The sequence below is a fragment of the Phycodurus eques genome, chromosome 14 (assembly GCF_024500275.1).
Source record: "Phycodurus eques isolate BA_2022a chromosome 14, UOR_Pequ_1.1, whole genome shotgun sequence".
NCBI classification, from domain to species: domain Eukaryota; kingdom Metazoa; phylum Chordata; class Actinopteri; order Syngnathiformes; family Syngnathidae; genus Phycodurus; species Phycodurus eques.
The window spans coordinates 5,063,114-5,080,702 of NC_084538.1; the positions used below are offsets into that span (position 1 = coordinate 5,063,114).

At 36.5% G+C, this 17,589-nt stretch overlaps 2 protein-coding genes and 1 long non-coding RNA gene across 4 annotated transcripts; 2 read left to right on the forward strand and 1 right to left on the reverse strand.

Moving 5' to 3' along the window:
* Positions 1-1,201: 1,201 nt before the first annotated feature.
* On the forward strand, positions 1,202-9,005 carry chp1 (calcineurin-like EF-hand protein 1). Of its 2 annotated transcripts, XM_061697228.1 has the most exons (8): positions 1,202-1,408; positions 1,473-1,576; positions 2,180-2,252; positions 2,712-2,792; positions 4,184-4,311; positions 4,383-4,444; positions 5,489-5,611; positions 7,692-9,005. In XM_061697228.1, the coding sequence occupies exons 2-8, from the start codon at positions 1,510-1,512 to the stop codon at positions 7,743-7,745; spliced, it is 588 nt and encodes a 195-aa protein (XP_061553212.1). In that variant the 5' UTR covers positions 1,202-1,408; positions 1,473-1,509; the 3' UTR covers positions 7,746-9,005. The 2 variants fall into 2 exon arrangements, with proteins under 2 accessions (XP_061553212.1, XP_061553211.1); XM_061697227.1 differs by having other exon boundaries at positions 1,202-1,576.
* Positions 9,006-9,489: 484 nt separating this feature from the next.
* Positions 9,490-14,214, forward strand: LOC133413178 (uncharacterized). The gene is made up of 2 exons (XR_009769843.1): positions 9,490-10,027; positions 10,761-14,214. It is a non-coding gene; the product is annotated as an uncharacterized LOC133413178 (long non-coding RNA).
* Positions 13,916-17,157, reverse strand: oip5 (opa interacting protein 5). Its single transcript, XM_061697197.1, has 5 exons — positions 16,794-17,157; positions 16,634-16,697; positions 15,491-15,613; positions 15,338-15,419; positions 13,916-14,579 (listed from the first exon to the last, which is right to left on the reverse strand). The coding sequence occupies exons 1-5, from the start codon at positions 16,957-16,959 to the stop codon at positions 14,493-14,495; spliced, it is 522 nt and encodes a 173-aa protein (XP_061553181.1). The 5' UTR covers positions 16,960-17,157; the 3' UTR covers positions 13,916-14,492.
* Positions 17,158-17,589: the final 432 nt, after the last annotated feature.

Genomic DNA, 17,589 nt, shown 5'->3' on the forward strand with positions numbered 1-17,589 from the left:
ATTTTATTGCTCAGTGACTGTTTTCTCAGTGTTTATGTCTCAAAAGTATTCAGTCAATTGAGTGTCTGTTTTCTTACTGGAGCGGCTCCAACTACCGGAGGCAAATTCCGTGTGTTTTTTTACATACTTGGTGAAATAAAGATTATTCTGATTCTGCCTTTACAAGACATATTAGGTACACCTGCACCATCCAATGAGATTTACATGGGTGACAATGCTGACATTTGATTGACACTGTCAAAGAGGTGTTAATTGAACCACGTTTACTAATGTGGCGGTAGTTTGCAGTGGTTTCCCACGTTTACTAATAATATTTCAACCTCAAAACAGAAAAAGACAGCTTGAATCACAGTGAAGCACTACCATCTCTTTCGGTGGACATAAGACGTGCAAGCTTCAATCAGGGCATTATTAAAATGGCTTCAGGTTGGGTATTATTATTAGTAGTAGTATGGTTTTGTCGTAGTATATGAAATATTACAATTATCATCACTATATATATATATATATATATATATATATGTATATATGTCAGATATAAAGAATATGATTAGAAACATTGTCGTCATACCAGAGAAAACGATACATTGGAGAGCTATAATAAGATAAAAAGTATTATTTTATTTTTTGTAAGTTTTTTAATAAGGCACGTATCGCCAGCCTTTTGGTGGCCAACAGATTCTGGAAAGATGTATCACAGTTTATTATTGATAATATTGACTCTGACGTCACTCTTCATTGGAAAAAAAATATTTTGTTTAATCTATGGTAGGAAGAAAACTATCCTTTTTTTTTTTTTTTTTAAATTAACAGTTTGCGAAATGTCATGTCCCCAAATCCAAATGTAGTCATTCAAAACCTCTTCTTTATAATTTTGAGAAAGAAATAAGACAATACATAAACACAATCTATAACTCCAAAAAACGAAAAGGTAGTTAAAAGTTACTTTATGCATTTAATTAATTTTTTTTATTTTAAACTCCCCTAGCTCCTCTTCTGTATTGTTTTATGTACTAATGGCGGCCTAAAAAATATATGTATATTTGTAATTTTCATCATGATGTACAGGAATGTTCTAAATGTCGAATTTAAACCAACACGTGATTTAAGCAGGCACTTATCGTGCTACCTATTTTTCCATTTTGGATCAGGCACTCAGACAGCTACCATTTCAACCATCATCATAGCCCCGCCCACTCGATAAAGACGGAAGATAAAAGGACCGTCAGACGAAACTATCGCAGGGCGTTCATTTAAATCGACTCCCAAAAACAAATGACTTACTAGTTTCACACACGGAGCGGACTTAAAACTTGTCTTAAACTCCTCCCCGTGAGACGTATTTGTCTTCCACGCGGTGGGGCGTGCGAGCGAGACGGCTGTTGTGCTAGCTGGTCAAGAGTCAAGGGTAGCTGGTTTTTTTTTTTTTTTTTTGTCCCCCCCCCCCGACCTAAACTTTGACGTTTTCACAGCGGTTCTGTGTGCTGGTTCCCAACTCCCAACATCATTATGGGATCCCGGGCGTCTACGTTACTTCGCGAGGAGGAAATTGAGGAAATCAAGAAAGAAACAGGCTGTAAGTTATTTATTTAAGCTTTTATCAAACATCCGTGGGTGTAGACTGGTATGCTAATTTATCTCGAGAAATGCTGTTATTTCCTCCAAGGAAACTACATTTTATGGCTTACGAATACAGCTGTATAACGGGAACATAATTCTGGACGTATGACTTATTTATGGTCCTGTCGTCATGACGTCACATGCACTTCCGGGTGGCAAAAGCTCCATAGTAAAAAAAACATCCTTCGATACCAGAATTGACACAACAGGGTAAATAATTCTTTTTTTTTTTTTTTATGTATTAATTAATCTTGTGAAATTTCATATGCACAAATCCAAATTTAGTCCATTTTTAATTTGTTTTAATTTTTATATTTTTTACATTTTTGGAAAGCAGACAATACATAAATACAATATTTAAATCTAAAAACATAAAAGCAGGTAAAACTTATTTTTATGCTCTTCATTTGGTATTTTAATATATAAAATATCCCTGGCTCCTTTGTTTTATATTTTACTGACTATATTGTCTGTCATTTGCCTTTTTGTGTGTGTTATTGTAAATTAATTAATTTTACGTGACATCATAACGTCATCTTCGTTGTGTCCTTCCACGCAGTCTCGCACAGCCAGATCACTCGTCTGTACAGCCGCTTCACCAGCCTGGATAAAGGGGAGAACGGCACCCTCAGGTGAGACAATATTGCCCAGCCCGACTTTGACATGATTTCCTTCTGGAACATTGTTCCACAGTTTGTGATTAACTGAAGAGTTTCATCTTCAGACGGAGCAAATTTAGTAATAGATGAACAAGCGGCTAATGATTACGTGTGCTACCTACTGAAGTGAGTTGAGTTAAAGCCACTGTTGTGTGTGTGTTGTGAGGCTCTGGCGTTTACACACAACATGTTTTGGTTGTCTTGTCTCTGCTCAGTCACGGCGGTCAAGGTGACTGGTGTCATCTTCCTCTATTTATGTATTATTATGAGGGTCACAAGCACTATGAAGTGCCTTTGGCGTCCTCATCGGAATCGATGTCAAAATGCAAATAGGGCAAAATAAATACAAATTCCCATACCTTTTCTTACAACTGTATCTATTCCATTTACTGAAATATTATAATCTAATCAATTTGATCTGTCTGTCCGCAGTCGAGAAGATTTCCAGAGGATTCCGGAGTTGGCCATCAATCCTCTGGGTGACCGCATCATCAATGCTTTCTTCCCAGAAGGGTGAAGCTTTTATTTTGAAATGTTCTACCACGTGTTACAAAATAAGTTACACATAGAAAGGTGTTTGGTTCCAACTAGTTGCTGTACCATTGTTGACTACCGTTGATGTCTTTAGCCCCTTTCACACAGACATCCTGCAAAATTGAAAAACATGTATTCACTTCTACATTTGAAACAGAACTCTACTATACTACAGTGTTCCCTCGCTATTCGTGGGGGATAGCGACCGAGCCCTGCCGCGAAATCTGCAAGTAATTGACGCACCCCCTAAAAAGGGTTATAATTGCCTACAAGATGGGTGCAAAGCACTACATGAAGCTCCTCAACTCAACATAGTTCATTGGTACCAAGATGTGATAAAAGCAATACTTTTACATTAAAAAAATGTTGTCTTAAAGTATTTGTTAGAATTTTTTTTTTTAATATATATTATTCTTTTAAAATCATTTAATGAAATAAGGAATAGTCTAGGAATTTTAATGTTTTAGGAAAAAAGCTACTTAAGTTTTTAAGTTTTTGTTTTGTTTTTAATTCTTTTGAAAGAAAATTGGCGGCACGGTGGTGACTGGTTAGCACATCTGCCTCACAGTTCTGACGACCCGGGTTCAAATCCGGCCTCGCCTGAGTGGAGTTTGCATGTTCTCTCTGTGCCTGTGTGGGTTTTCTCCGGGTGCTCCAGTTTCCTCTCACGCTCCAAAAACATGCATGGTAGGTTAAATGAAGACTCTAAATTGCCCATAAGTGTGAATGTGAGTACGAATGATTGTTTGTTTCCATGTGCCTTGCGATTGGCTGCTCGCCCGAAGATAGCTTGGATAGGCTCCAGCACGCCCGCGACCCTAGTTGAGGATAAGCGGTACGGAAAATGGATGAAAGAAAATATTTTAAAAAACCTCTATGAATTTCAATTGTACAAATACAAAATGTCAACATATCTTTTTAAAGCTGGAAATATTTCTTATAAAAATTATTTAAAAAAATGTTACTCATAAAAATATTCTAGAAATGTTAATGTAAGAAAAAGTACAAAATCCGTTATAGCAAAAGGTTCCGATTTTTTCATTTGAATTTTTGTGGATTATTTTTTTTTTTTTTAATGAAACCCAAAAAAATTTATTGTGCAAAACAAAATATGCAAACATTTAAAAGAACATGTCAAAACAAAAGGTAAAACTTTAGATAAAAAATATTTTTTAAAAAAAATCTATAATTATTAAACAGTGCTTTGGCCTGAGCACAAAAAGGGTAACTAGGTGAGTTTTTCAGCGAATAACGGAGGATAGATTAAAAATATAAAGGTGGGATAATAGTTATGGCGTAACTTTCACACAGCGACACAATATCCCGATATCCATGAATTAGGCGTATGTGTGTTTTTAACATTTCTTCAGGGAAGACCAGGTGAACTTCCGAGGCTTCATGCGCACGCTGGCCCACTTCCGGCCCATCGAGGACAGCGAGAAGAACAAGAATGCAAACGTCAGCGAGCCGCTCAACAGCAGGACCAACAAGCTGCTGTGTGAGTGCGCGCTTTGGTATTGATGCAAACAACAACCGGCACGCATCGCTCATTTTTCCTTTTCTACTCAGTTGCTTTCCGTCTTTACGACCTGGACAGAGACGACAAGATCTCGCGGGATGAGCTGCTTCAGGTGAGTGCTGTACATAATACGATTTGAAAATTTAAAAAAAAAAAAAATTGACATTGCGTTTAAAAAAATTTTTTTTTTAATCTGCGATATATATATTGTGACGTGAAATAATACAGGCTCAATGTTGGGAACGTTAATTTTCTACTCGAACTAGTTCAATGTTCACTTCATCATTCCAAAAGTGAACTATTTCAGTTCGTAGTTCATGATTCAACATTTTGAACTAAGTTCACCGGCCCCAAAACAAACTAGTTAATAGTTTTGTTTTTCCGCAATATGTTGCTGATGGGCTATTACCCTCAAAATACTGGTATTTCATTTCGCCATTATTGCCACCGATTCAGTCCACACTAGTAGCCAGCTCCAGCTTTCACCCTAAAATCTCAAAAACATGAGAAAAACGTGTTGCTTGAATGTTCTTTTTTTAAAATGAGGAATTAAAACAAAAAACAGGACTTTTGTCCTTAAGGTGCAAACAAAAACACGCAACACACCATGACAGGAATGACGATGAAAGGACATCGATAACTTTGGATTCCTCGCAGCTGTGGCTGACTATATTAACAAAATAATTGATCTATTCATATATTACAAAACAAATTCCATATTAGCACGGTGAGCCCACATAGTGTTTTAACTAAAGCATTCTCATACAAATAATAATTTTCCTAGTAATCCACTTGTACAATTATGTATTGTATTACAAAAGAACACACTCACTCCCATTTACGTAGTGACCCTGAACGCAACTCGCACACTCACACGACTGCGGCATGCATTTTATTCTGTAGCGCAAAATCGAAATTCAGCAGGTTTACATTCTTTCCCGTGTCCTCATTCATTCCGTCAGTTGATAATTAGCGAGACAGTAACTTGTTGACAAGCTCCATTTTTTATTATTTTTATTTTTTTCTCTTTTCTTTCTTCCTCGCAAGATGCTGACACGGCGTGACTTGCCGGAAGCTGATACTTTCATGACTCGTGTGTTTTTGTACAAAACACATTACAACGTGTGTGTCGCGTGCGTGCGTGCGTGTTTGATAGGTGTTAAGGATGATGGTGGGCGTGAACATCTCTGACGAGCAGCTGGGAAGCATTGCAGACAGAACCATCCAGGAGGCCGACACTAACGGAGACAGCTCCATTTCCTTCAACGAATTCATCAAGGCAAGTTCTCCATGCCTTACACAAACCTACACATACAACTGTTAGGTTTTATATTTGCATTTAAAACATTTTAATGTATCTGTTTTAATTTAATTAATGGATTTTATTTAATGACATTTTAAATTAATAGATGTTTTTATTTTCGTGTATTTAAATAGAATTTTACTTAACAGATTTTAAATTTGTTTAATGGCATTTTTATTCAATATCCACTGCCATGGAAACGTATTAGCCCCTTTCTCAAAGTCTTGTTTTTTTGCATAGTTTCCCCACTTTAATATTTAAAATCATCAAAGAACTGTAAATAGACAAATGTAACCCAAGTGAACTTAAAATGCACTTTTTAAAAGGAGATTTCATTTATTAAGGTAAAAAAAAAAAAAAAAACTATTCAAAGTTACCTGGCCCTGTGTGGAAAAAGTAATTATCCCCTTGTTAAATCATAAATTAAATGGACCTAAGCACAATTTTGGGTTAATTTTCTCTGATCACACCCAAGTCTGATTACCTCCAGACTAAGAAATGATTTAAATAGAATCTGTCCCAACAAAATCAAGTCAAAAGATGTAAAAAAGCTGCAACAAAATGACATGATCCAAAGAAATTCCAGAACAGTTGAGAAATAAAGTAATTGACATCTATCGGTCTGGAAAGGGTTTCAAAAGGCATTTCTAAAGCCTTAGGATTCCAGCAAACCATTGGGAGAGCCATTAACTTCAAATGGAGAAATTATGGAGAAGTAGTGAACCTTTGTAGAAGTGGCCGTCCTACAAAGATTACCCTAAGAGAACAGCAATGACTCATCCAGGAGGCCACAAAGGAACTCAGGACAACTTTTAAAGAACTGCAGACCTCAGTTGAAGTCAGCGGTCAGGAGACAACAATCACGAAGAGACTGGGCTAAAATGGCATCCATGACAGAGTGCCATGGTGAAAGCTACTGCTGACCAAGTAGAACACAAAGGCTCATCTTACTTTTGCAAAAAAAAAACATCTGAATATTTTTTGGGGGAACAACTTGGTGTGATTGATGGAACCATGAGTTCTGCTCTTGAACATATAATCCTGAAGGAGAATGTTCAGCCGTCAGTTAGTGACCTCAAGCTGACGCTCCCTTGGGTTCTGCAGCAGGGTAACGATCCAAAACACACCAGCAAGTCAACTTCTGAATGGCTTAACAAAAGAAAATGAAGATTTTGGAGTCAAACCGTCAATTTTTGCTGAATTCAAACAGTTCTGCAAGAAAGAGTGGGCCAAAATCTCTCCACAGAGATGTGAAAGTCTCATTGCCAGTTATAGAAAACGCTTGATTTCAGTTGCTGCTGCTGTGGATGGCCCAACCAATTAGGTTTAACGGGGCATTAATTTTTCACACAGGGCCAGCTAATTTTGAATAGTTTTTTTCCTTAATAAATGAAATCACGTTTTAAAAACAGAATTTTAAGTTCACTTGGGTTATATTTGTCTATTTACATTTGTTTGATCTTAAACATCAAACTAGGGAAACTGCAAAAATATAAGAATTTTGGAAGGGGAGCAACACTTTTTTTACGGCTGTGTATGCATTTTATTATTAAATTGGCATTTTTATTTAATAGATTTTTCATCATTTAATCTAATTGGATTTATATGTAATGGATCTTAAAATATTTTTTAATTACATTTTATTTGTTTTTTGGATGTCATTTGAATTTTATGTGACATTTAATTTTGTTAAATGGCATTTATTCAAAGATTAGTTATTAAATTTATTGAAATGTTCATTTAATAGTATTTTATCCTTCAATTTAATTGATTCTTATTTAATATTTAAATTTGTTCAATGGCATTTCTGTTTATCGAATGGTCTTTTAATTTCATATTTTTTTTATATATAATGATTTTTTTTTTTTTTTTTGTGTGTTGAATGAAATGTTTAATGATTTATTAACTGGAATTACTATTGCATGATGGCACCGTGCATTGAAAAGTGAACCATATTTTATGATGACGTATTTAATTGCCTTTATATTTCTGTGCTTTTTGTTTTATAATGTGGTAAAAAGTGGAGGCATCACTTAAATGTTTTGTGTGCGCACAGGTGCTGGAGAAAGTGGACGTGGAGCAGAAAATGAGCATCCGCTTCCTGCACTGATGACTTTAGGAAATAATCACGTCCGGACATTTAGTTTTGTGTTTGTTGTTTGTTTTCTCTCCTGTGGTCTCATAAGAGCAGGTGACTGTGGTCCTCGCCTCTCGTAGAAAGACGCTCTCTCACGCGGGGGGGAAAAAAAAAAACAACAACAACAACTTAGGGAAACGTCTTTGTGCTGCTCCACATGCGCATGTGCCTTGATTTTAATTTTTTGTTTTATTTTGTTTTGATATGCAATTTCTTTCTTCCCGGTACTGTGAGGACCACAGTCGCTGCTACTGTTCACACGCTACAACCAATAGAACAAAAGGAAAAGAGAGTGTTTTTAATGCACCGTTTTAAAGGCGACATATTCCCCCCCACTGTTTAATCTCTATATGTTTGGACCATACTTTGTTCAAAATCCCCCAAGGATCATGAATTAACAACATATTTGTACAGCGTATCTCTTGCCATGGGGAAAGCAACTCATTTGAGGGGCATATATGCAGTGTGTGTATATCTTCCATTGCGTTATCACTGGAAATGCAGCGCCAACCCCAAACTGTCTTAAAATAAGTACAGTAGGATGTTTTCACTAGAAATAAGATAAATTCACTTGATTTTGCGTTTTTCTCAGTCCAACTAATGTACAGCGTGGTACTCATGGCCAAACGTTAATACCGAACCACCACCACCTTCACGTCAACAACTTAGCCGAACATGATTATGATAATATTCCAAGAAGCTAATTGTGCAACTCTGCTTACCTTTTTGGCGTTGACATGATAGTGCTTCGACCAAAGTGGTTCTTTCGCTCTGGAACTTTGGGCGGGGCAGGGGTGCTTATTGTGTTTTCCCCCACTGTTAGGTCACAGTGAGGCTAATTGACAGGAACTCCAGAGACAACCATTTGGATACGATATCAGTCAGTGTTCCATAATGTCTCCTTTAAAGATCCTTTTGCCCTTCTTTTCCCTAAGCTTACATGAACGACAAAACTGCCAATCACTTGGAATGACTCTCTTCAGTGGTTGTGCTAAGGAACATTTTACGATTGATGTCACTTGATAATAAAATGTGGTCCAGCAAACGCTAATGTAACATGTTACGCCGTATATGTTTTTATCTAAAGCAGTCTGTGTGTTTGAACTAGATTGCATGTTCATGATGCATTTGACTCTTAATTGTGCCACTAATTCCACATGCTAAAATCAATCAAATGCTACATTATTTCCTGTGTCGAGCCTAATATAATAAAAAATTGTGAAATAGTTCAAAGCCTACATGTACTTCTATGGGAGAGCCGGGAGGAGAAAGTAAAACTTAAATATTCATCTTATGGGTATTTCCTCAACACTGATAGAGATTTATTTGAAGTCAATAATAATACGTCAAATTGGGTTGAATCACGCATGGCTCCATCTAGCGGACATTTGCTATGGCTGACTTCAACCATGATTCCGTTGAAACGTAGAACGAAAATTAAAATCTAAATAATTGTATTAGCGCAAAATAGACGTTTGAAAACAAATACTGAAAATATTCCATGCGAATGAAATGGCGTTTAAGCCACTATAACGTTAGGCACAGTTTGAAAATTGGATTCAGTCATTTTCGCCTACCACGAGAGGGAATATCGATGGGTTAGTAAATCCAAAAATGCTCACATTCTTAAACAAAAATTCATATGTATGACATTTTAAAAAATATATATATGGTCATTAAATTCGTAAATTCCGACTTCCGAGTACAAATGGAACGTAGCATAACTCCTAAATAGCGCTTTCCGTATCTCAAAGTGAAGTGTTTTAATATAGAAATTAATTCCTAATGATTTATTTATTTATTAGTGTGTATTTTGTGATATTTTTACTCTGGCAGTAGACAGCCTCTTCCGATTTCTGACCCCTTCCGGGGCGGTACTGTTCGTTTTCGTATTAATTTTATATTGCAGTTTGATCGACAGAACTCCTCAGCCAATCACCGCGCTTTTCCGCTATATGCGCTAGGGACGACTCAAAATGGCGTAGCTACGAGCTCGCTCGGCTGGACGCAGAGAGGCGAGAGGGGGATACTTTTTTAAATTTTTGTTATTTTTTTCTCCCCTTACCTTTCCTCCCATATGCGAGGTGAACGCTTTCTTGCTGTGTCAATATCACCTCGACCTGTTTTTTCAGTGGAGAAAGTGAGCGGTGGCCCACAGAACCCGCTGGTGTCACCGTAAAATACGAAGAAGTGGTCAGCCATTGTTAAGCTTCCTAACATCTCTGCAGCATCCTCATCACCAGGAGCAGTCCAAGGTCAGACTGTCAGACACCTGCTTTTTAAGTTTATTTCAATCAATTCACTGTACTTTTCTTCTGCTTAAAAATGCTCTGACGCAGTAAAGTGCCAGGCTTTAGTCACATGAACTGCATATTTGTCTCGTGCTAAATAACCATAAAATACTCTTTATTTTTCATGAACACATTAGGTCAGTTTTGAAGAATATTCTCACACACATTTTCTATATCAACTTACAAATAACAGATCTTAAAAAAAAAATAGTAATACTGTCTGACCGTAACAAATGGATGATTAATACTAAATGTTTTACCTGTCTATCATATCGATCGAACTATCAATCGGTTTGCAAATATATTTCTTTAACCATGGAAAAAAAAAAAAAAAATCAACTGCCTGTACCATACAGTAAATGAATATTTTGATACTAAGGAACAACTATGGCTGAACATGAATAATTGTATTCCCAAAGCACAATCATAAATACAGTGCTTTTTCAACACACATCTAAACTCTTAAAACAGTTCACAATGATGTACAAATAACACCAATAACTTAAATATCTAGCAAACAGGCACAAACCCGTCATCAGGCCTACATTTGCCTACACCCATGTATAATATGCATCCACAAAATTGACCTCAAAATTCTGGAAAACCCTTCCACCCATGTAGAATGCATTTCTACAACACATGATTTTGCTTCAGTTTTAGAAACAACTATTATAATAATAATAATGTCAAATTACAGGATGGATGCGCTGGGAAACGCACGTGATCCACACCGGAGGAACTTTACTTGGACCACCGTGTTCCTGAACAACCACGTTAAGCCTCAGCGGGAATGAAGAAGAAGAAGAAGAAGAAGAAGAAGAATCTTCCATGAAGGACCCGATGGGGGTCCACACTCCCCCAACCGTCGACATCCTCTTGGGAATACGCCTGTCCAGGTTTGGGACGTGTCAAGATGTGGAGCTAAAACACCAAGTTACACACATTCTACAACAACATAATGTGATTATAATTGATTAATTAAATATTGATTACGGCAGTTCCACCAGCTGACATCGATCCGGTACATTGGAATTAGGCGTCAGCGATGACGGAAATAATATACATGCCTACGTTTTAGTAAACGACACGGCCCACTTTGTGAGCCCCTGACAACTCGGGTGGGCTAACTCCACTTATGTCAGTTTTAAAGTGAAGTTCAGATGTGAAGAGAGAAAAGAAACCTCTTTCAGATTAATACTGGTCTGAGTCCACAAAACAAAAAAATGTTTTTTTTTTTTGCTACCTCAGAGCCAACATGAGAAGAATGAGCGGGAGATCATAAGGCCTATTTGGTAGCAGGTTCAGTTGATTTTGATATATGGATATGTATTTATACATACTGTACATACATATATAAATGTATGTTTCTTTATTTTTAAAACATGATTTTGTGTGGGCGAGGCATCTGTTGTGAGGGAAATCATGTGAGTTCTTTTTTTCTTTATCCCTTAAAACGTCCTTTCATGAGGTCCTTATGCTTATTTTTAATTTGATTGTGAATTAAATAGAATCTTTCCAAATAAGGGCACAAAAAAAGGATCCCCAATGTGAAGGCTTCAAAATATGTCCTCGCTTGAAACAAAATAATCCTCTGCTCCTGCTTTCATTGGCTTAAAATATGTAATGATATAATATCAAATATTATATAAAATATATATGATGATGAATGAAGCACATTTTAATTTGTTATACAGATTTTGGTAAAATAAAAAAAATAATACAAGTGTCATTCACACCAAATTTTGGTGTAATATTTTGTTGTATTTATTATGCTAATTTTAAAATGCATATTGGTTGTCTTGTACTCATTTGAGTACTATAAATGGAAAAATAAAATGTGGTCATTATACAAAAGTAAAATCACTTCATCGTAAACAAATCATTAAGAATGAAAAGCACATTTTGCCTGATTTATTTTATCTATTATACTAATTTTATAAACTCATTTGTTGTATTTATATATGTTAATTTTACTCTAAATTGAAATGTGCTTTTATTTGTATTACTTTTAACCAATTATAATATTCATATAGTAAAAAAAAAAGTAATTTTGTATTGTACTAATTTTAGTGTCATTAAAAAAAGATTGTGTTCTAATTTTAGCATAAATTCAAATGTTTGTTTTGCATTCATTTAAATCAATTAAAAAATGTTTCAATAAACGAAATCATTTGCTTTTATTTGTTTTATCATATTGATATTAGGTTAATAAATGAAAGCAAAATGTGAGTATAGATAAAAATAAAAATGTGTTTTATGTACTCATGGTACTCATTTTAGTAGCAGAAATACAATCAAATATCTAGAATTGTCCTTGATTTCCACACTTTGTGTAAAACAAACGACTCTGATTGAGCGGGCAGTGTGCAATATTGCATCAAAACCTGTCACCTTGTTGACCGATGCCGTGTATTATATGATATTATTTAAAAAAAAAAAAAAAAGAACAAGTGACACGTTGTTTGAAAAGCAACAAAATCACCAATGTCTTCCATTCAAGAGTTGTATAGTCTCATCATCTTCTTACGCATTTAGATGCTCATACTTAACTTCATATATACTCATCATATAATGCATGATGCCTGCTTGAGCACAGCACACTTGGATGAATAATCTCCCTTTAAAAAAAAATATACAAAAGTAACAGTTTTGGATGCATGATTAAACAATGTTTTTTTTTTTTTTTAATTAATGCACTCAAGCAACAAATAATTCAAATGGTAGTGATGTTTAATCAAACTGATGGGATTTTAAATGGTTTTGATTGGATTTTCCAGCCCTTTAGTGACATTGTGTTGTACATACGATAAATGTAATCCAGAAAATTGTACAGGATTATTTAGAATTTAGCAGCAATAAATGCATGATTTGAGGGTCTCGGGCGAGGGTAAATGTTCAAATGCCTCCTGCAGCGTTCTGTTTTCATATTTTATTCTGTCAGGCATATAACCCTCCTGTTTCGTTAAGTTTCTCAGGAACAGCAACAATGTTCGGGTCAATTTGACCCGGTGCGGCAGTGTCAGAAAAAGGAAAATATCCCAGTAAACATTGGTTTTATATTGTTTCCGAAAAACTACTTTAATCTCCTTATTTATTTATTTAAAATATTATTTCTGTAAATTGCAGATGGGTCAATTTGACCCGCTTCCTCAAGAATCTACTGTCCAGCCTACTTACTGATACAAAATCTTTCAGAAAAGGAAAGAAAAAAAAAACATCCCAATAAACAATGTCATTGTAAGACATTTCATACACATTTTAATTTCTTTAACATTTTTCGGGTCAGTTTGACTCTAAGTGCAATACGTTATCCAAAAACATTTGGAAATGAAAAATCTTGAACTTTTTTTTTGTTGTTGGTCTCAATAAACTACTTTTGACTTCTTTTCGATGGGAATTCTTTTACTTTTTGAATGGGTCAATTTGACCCGCGCTGTGTTACATTAGCCCAGAAAAGTGTCAGAAACTGAAAAGAAATAAAATCTGATAAACGCTAAGAGGTTTTCTATCTACAAAAACATTTTAACTTCTTTTCAATGGTACTTATTCAACATTTAAATGGGTCAATTTGACCCACCAGGTAACAGGGGGGTTAATTGTGTTTTGTGTATGTGTTGGGGGGCGGGGGGGGTTCAATACACAAGATCTACTTAACTGTACAATACTTGTAGCAATTTTTTTTTTTTTTTACATGCTTAAAAAAGTCCAAACGTGTTTTAAAAGCACTTTCTGCCTTGCACTGTCAACCACTATCATGTGTTGATGTATGTAATTATGCCATTTACTACTGCTTATTATGACATGGTGGAAACCAGTAGGTACCGAAAACAAAAAACAAAAAAAGATGCATGATTTTTCACAGACATGATTGTAATGCATGCAATAATCCACAAGTTTGTCATATGACTACGTGTGAACGGGAATTTGTTAATTATGGTAGCGAGCATGTTGTAGCTTTTCCCAAATGGAAATGATTTCTTTTGTTCACCGAGGTGTACAAACTATGCACTCCGCAGCTAAGAGGAGGAAAACGGGCATGCTTATTATTATTCCTCAATGGTTTTGTATGACTTAAAAAAAAAAAATGTATTTCTCAAACTCAGCAATAGTAATGATGATGATAATAAAATGCAGCATGGTGCCAATGACAAGGCCTGGTGTGTGCGTCTGTGTGCATAAATGTGACCTATAACCTATACTGTATATTTCAAATCCGAACTATGTCAAAAAATGTGCAGTTTGAAGAGGGGTGTGTAGACTTTTTATATCCACTGTGCATTAGCCTAGCCTAGCTGAAAAGAGCAGGCCAATCTACAGTGGGAGTCAACAAGTAGTTTCACGCGAACTGCTATTTTAGCCAATAATACACAACTTCATACGAACAAAATATGGTAATAATAACATTTATAACCAAAAAAACCCAGAGGCATCAGTTGTCCCACTCGCTGCTGACGCTGATGCCGTCCGCCAGGCTGCTTTTCATGTGATCGAAGAGCGATTCAAATTGGCACCTCACCTGCAACCCAAACACATTTATTATTATTTTATTTATTTATTTTTTTACGTTATTTAACCGTACCTTTACCAGGTGGGCAAAGTATGACCCACTCAGCCTAATTTACATTATCAAGAGTCCTGGAATATTAACAGTTCCACACCCCCCTCCTAAAATTGGTTACATAAAATGTATTTTTAATTCATTTATCTCATTAAATAATTGGTTAATTGAATCACTATAAATAGTAATAAGGGCAAACTGTCAGTAAAATAAACGTTATAGTACATACAGTACTCTGCCCTTGTCGTGTTTTCTGTTTGTTTTTAACTGTTTTTTCCCCCCATTATTTTGTTTGATATTTATGTGTAGCACAAGAACATTTAAGATTCAGCTTTGTTTTTGTTTTTTTAAATAGTGCTCGTTAAATGTCAGTGGAGAATTGTTTTTAAAACAATGGGTGAATTGATTTATTGTAAATAAAGGAAAATAATATAGCAATTTTACACATACATTGAATTTCTTTATTAATTTACACATACTTTTTTATAAAATAATTGGTTACTTTATTTAGTGTTAAAAATACATTTTACATATACATTTAAAAATATGTATATTTAATTTATTGAATCATTTGGTCATTTATATATTGTAAATACCTCATTTACGAATGACACGTCCCCCGTGCCCGTTTTTTTTTTTTTTTAATAAATAAAATCAAAGGTGAGCATCAAAGTTTGCCCAGCAGCCCTGCATGAGAGTCTCTTTGGATGATTTACCTCACTGATGCTTTCCACGAGTGGCTTCATCTGAAAAGACACGGCGGACGCTTTCACCAAGGAGAGGCTGTCCAGCACATAACTGAAACAGGGAGTCGCCGTCTTAGCCATCATGCACGCGGAGCGAGGTGACGCGTTGGCACGGTTACTGACCATGTGACGTGCGCCTTGTGGAGGAGGAAGAGGGAGCGCGCCGCGTCCAGTTGTGGCGGCGCCGCGTGCACCACTTTGCCCACCGCGCGGCAACACTCGCCGCACATTAGGGGGCTGAAGACGCTGGAATAAAAACACATCACGATAGTTTAAAAAAAAAAAAACAACACCACCAAACTATAGTGGATATAAAAAGTCTACACACCCCTGTTCAAAGGCCAGATTCTTGCGATATAAAACAATTTGACCAAGATTAATGTGGCCTATAACCTGTAGATCTAAATTGAAGAAGAAAAAAAAAGAAAGAAATTTGTAAAGAGAGGGGAAGTAAAAATAAACAACTGAGATAATGTGCTTGCAGAGGTGTGTACACCCTGTTATATCTGCAAATGTGGCTGTGTTCAGAATCTGTAATCCTTGATTTCAGGTGCCCCAGAAGGCTGGAATTTTCCTCTCTCTATGGCTCACTCAACTTGTGTGCGGTCCATAAATGGGCCTGCCCTTTTGTAGGTAGAATGTCATTTCCACTACGTCATTTTAGAGCGCCACCAACTAATCCAGCGCAGAAATGTATCGGATAGTCACTAAATATATAAAAAAATTAAAAATACTGAAAAATATAGCAAGATGTGTCAGAAGCTGATAGGCTTAATCAACATTCTGTCATCTAATCGTGTAGTGGCTTGGGTGGACATTTAAATTTTTATTTATTTTTTTTAAACAAAAAATGTGGATTATAGCTTTAACCCATCACATTCAAACTCATGTTAAATGGGAGTCAGCACACACCTTCCACCATATGAAGTGTCTTGGTTTACAAATAAAGGTCAGCATTCTAGTAGGCTTTTCATTATTATTATTTTTTCTCTCTCGTATAAGCCTATAGGTTTTGTGCTAACACTTTGTAATCCCTTTTTTTTTTTTTCATCACGGGGGTTCTATTCCAGACCATCCCCGTGACAGACAAAAGTGTTGTGCAGTAGTGACCATAGATTTATTGTATTATTTATATAGATTTTAAAGCTTGATGCGTAATTACATATGCCAACCCCCAGCATCACCTCTCGGGAATATTCTGGATATTTTGCCTGGAACATGTGGATTTTGTCAGCATTATTATTAATATTATTAGCACTCGCTCACCAGTTAGCCAGACCTTTCTTTCCACACTCCATTTCACTACTCACTGCCACGTGACTGGTTACTCCTGAAGAAGCAAAAAAAAAAAAGAAAAAAAAAAAAGACAAATATCATGATGTATTCGGGGATCCAGACCTGGAGATATCATAACACTTGTTCTTACTGAGGCACATGATGGAGTCCAAGCACGTGAGCTCCCCGCACACAGACAGGGAGTCTGCCAGCACCGCGTTGCACTGCTTGCAGTGAAGGGTCGCCCACCTTCCGGCCTCCAGCAGCTCGGCACCGCTCTCGTCGCGTTCGATGAGGAGGGTCTCGTTAAACTCCATGGCGGTGGTGTTTTTAGACACGGGAAGCAAACACACACACACACGCTACTCGCTTTGTGTTGTGTTCCAGTCCAGAGGGAGAGACAAAAGCGAAACAGCAATTCTTTTTTTGGGTTTTTTTTTTTTTGGTTCAAAAACGTTTAAAATCAGTTAGGGAAGAGCGCTGCTAACCGAATACTGGCGGCAGTTTAAAAAGAGTAAAAGCGGAAGTCCGAGCATGTAAAGTTTTCTCCGATAGGCTGAGGGCTTCCTGACAATTGCCTCTGTGAATGGACGAGGGCGAGTCCCTCTCGCCCCAACAGCCAATCAAATGAGCACCTGCGACCGCGTTTTCAATATGCCCGCTAACCGACGCGTCTACTTGGCGGCCACCTTGGTGGGGGCAACAGGTTTTTTTTTCTTTTTTTTTCTTTTTCGTTCTTATTAATTACAGTATATCGTGAAGTGCTACTTTTCCTCATGAAAATACAGTGTTTTTCTTTTTGGGGGTGGGGAGACTGTAACGGATTAATAGTAAATGGAATTACTATACCGCTTTATCCTCACAAGGGTCACGGGCGTGCTGGAGCCTATCCCAGCTATCTTCGAGCGAGAGGCGGGGTACACCCTGAACTGGTCACCAGCCAATCG

What these genes read in the sequence shown, in the direction of transcription:
- oip5 (XM_061697197.1), bottom strand. Translation starts at nt 16,959, where the DNA reads ATGGAGTTTAACGAGACCCTCCTCATCGAACGCGACGAGAGCGGTGCC. An exon ending in CACAAGGCGCACGTCACATG is followed by an intron (nt 15,420 to 15,490) that starts GTCAGTAACCGT and finishes TCCCTGTTTCAG; the next exon opens with TTATGTGCTGGACAGCCTCT. An exon ending in TCGTGGAAAGCATCAGTGAG is followed by an intron (nt 14,580 to 15,337) that starts GTAAATCATCCA and finishes TTTGGGTTGCAG; the next exon opens with GTGAGGTGCCAATTTGAATC.
- chp1 (XM_061697227.1), top strand. Translation starts at nt 1,510, where the DNA reads ATGGGATCCCGGGCGTCTACGTTACTTCGCGAGGAGGAAATTGAGGAA. An exon ending in AATGCTTTCTTCCCAGAAGG is followed by an intron (nt 2,793 to 4,183) that starts GTGAAGCTTTTA and finishes ACATTTCTTCAG; the next exon opens with GGAAGACCAGGTGAACTTCC. An exon ending in CAGGACCAACAAGCTGCTGT is followed by an intron (nt 4,312 to 4,382) that starts GTGAGTGCGCGC and finishes TTTTCTACTCAG; the next exon opens with TTGCTTTCCGTCTTTACGAC.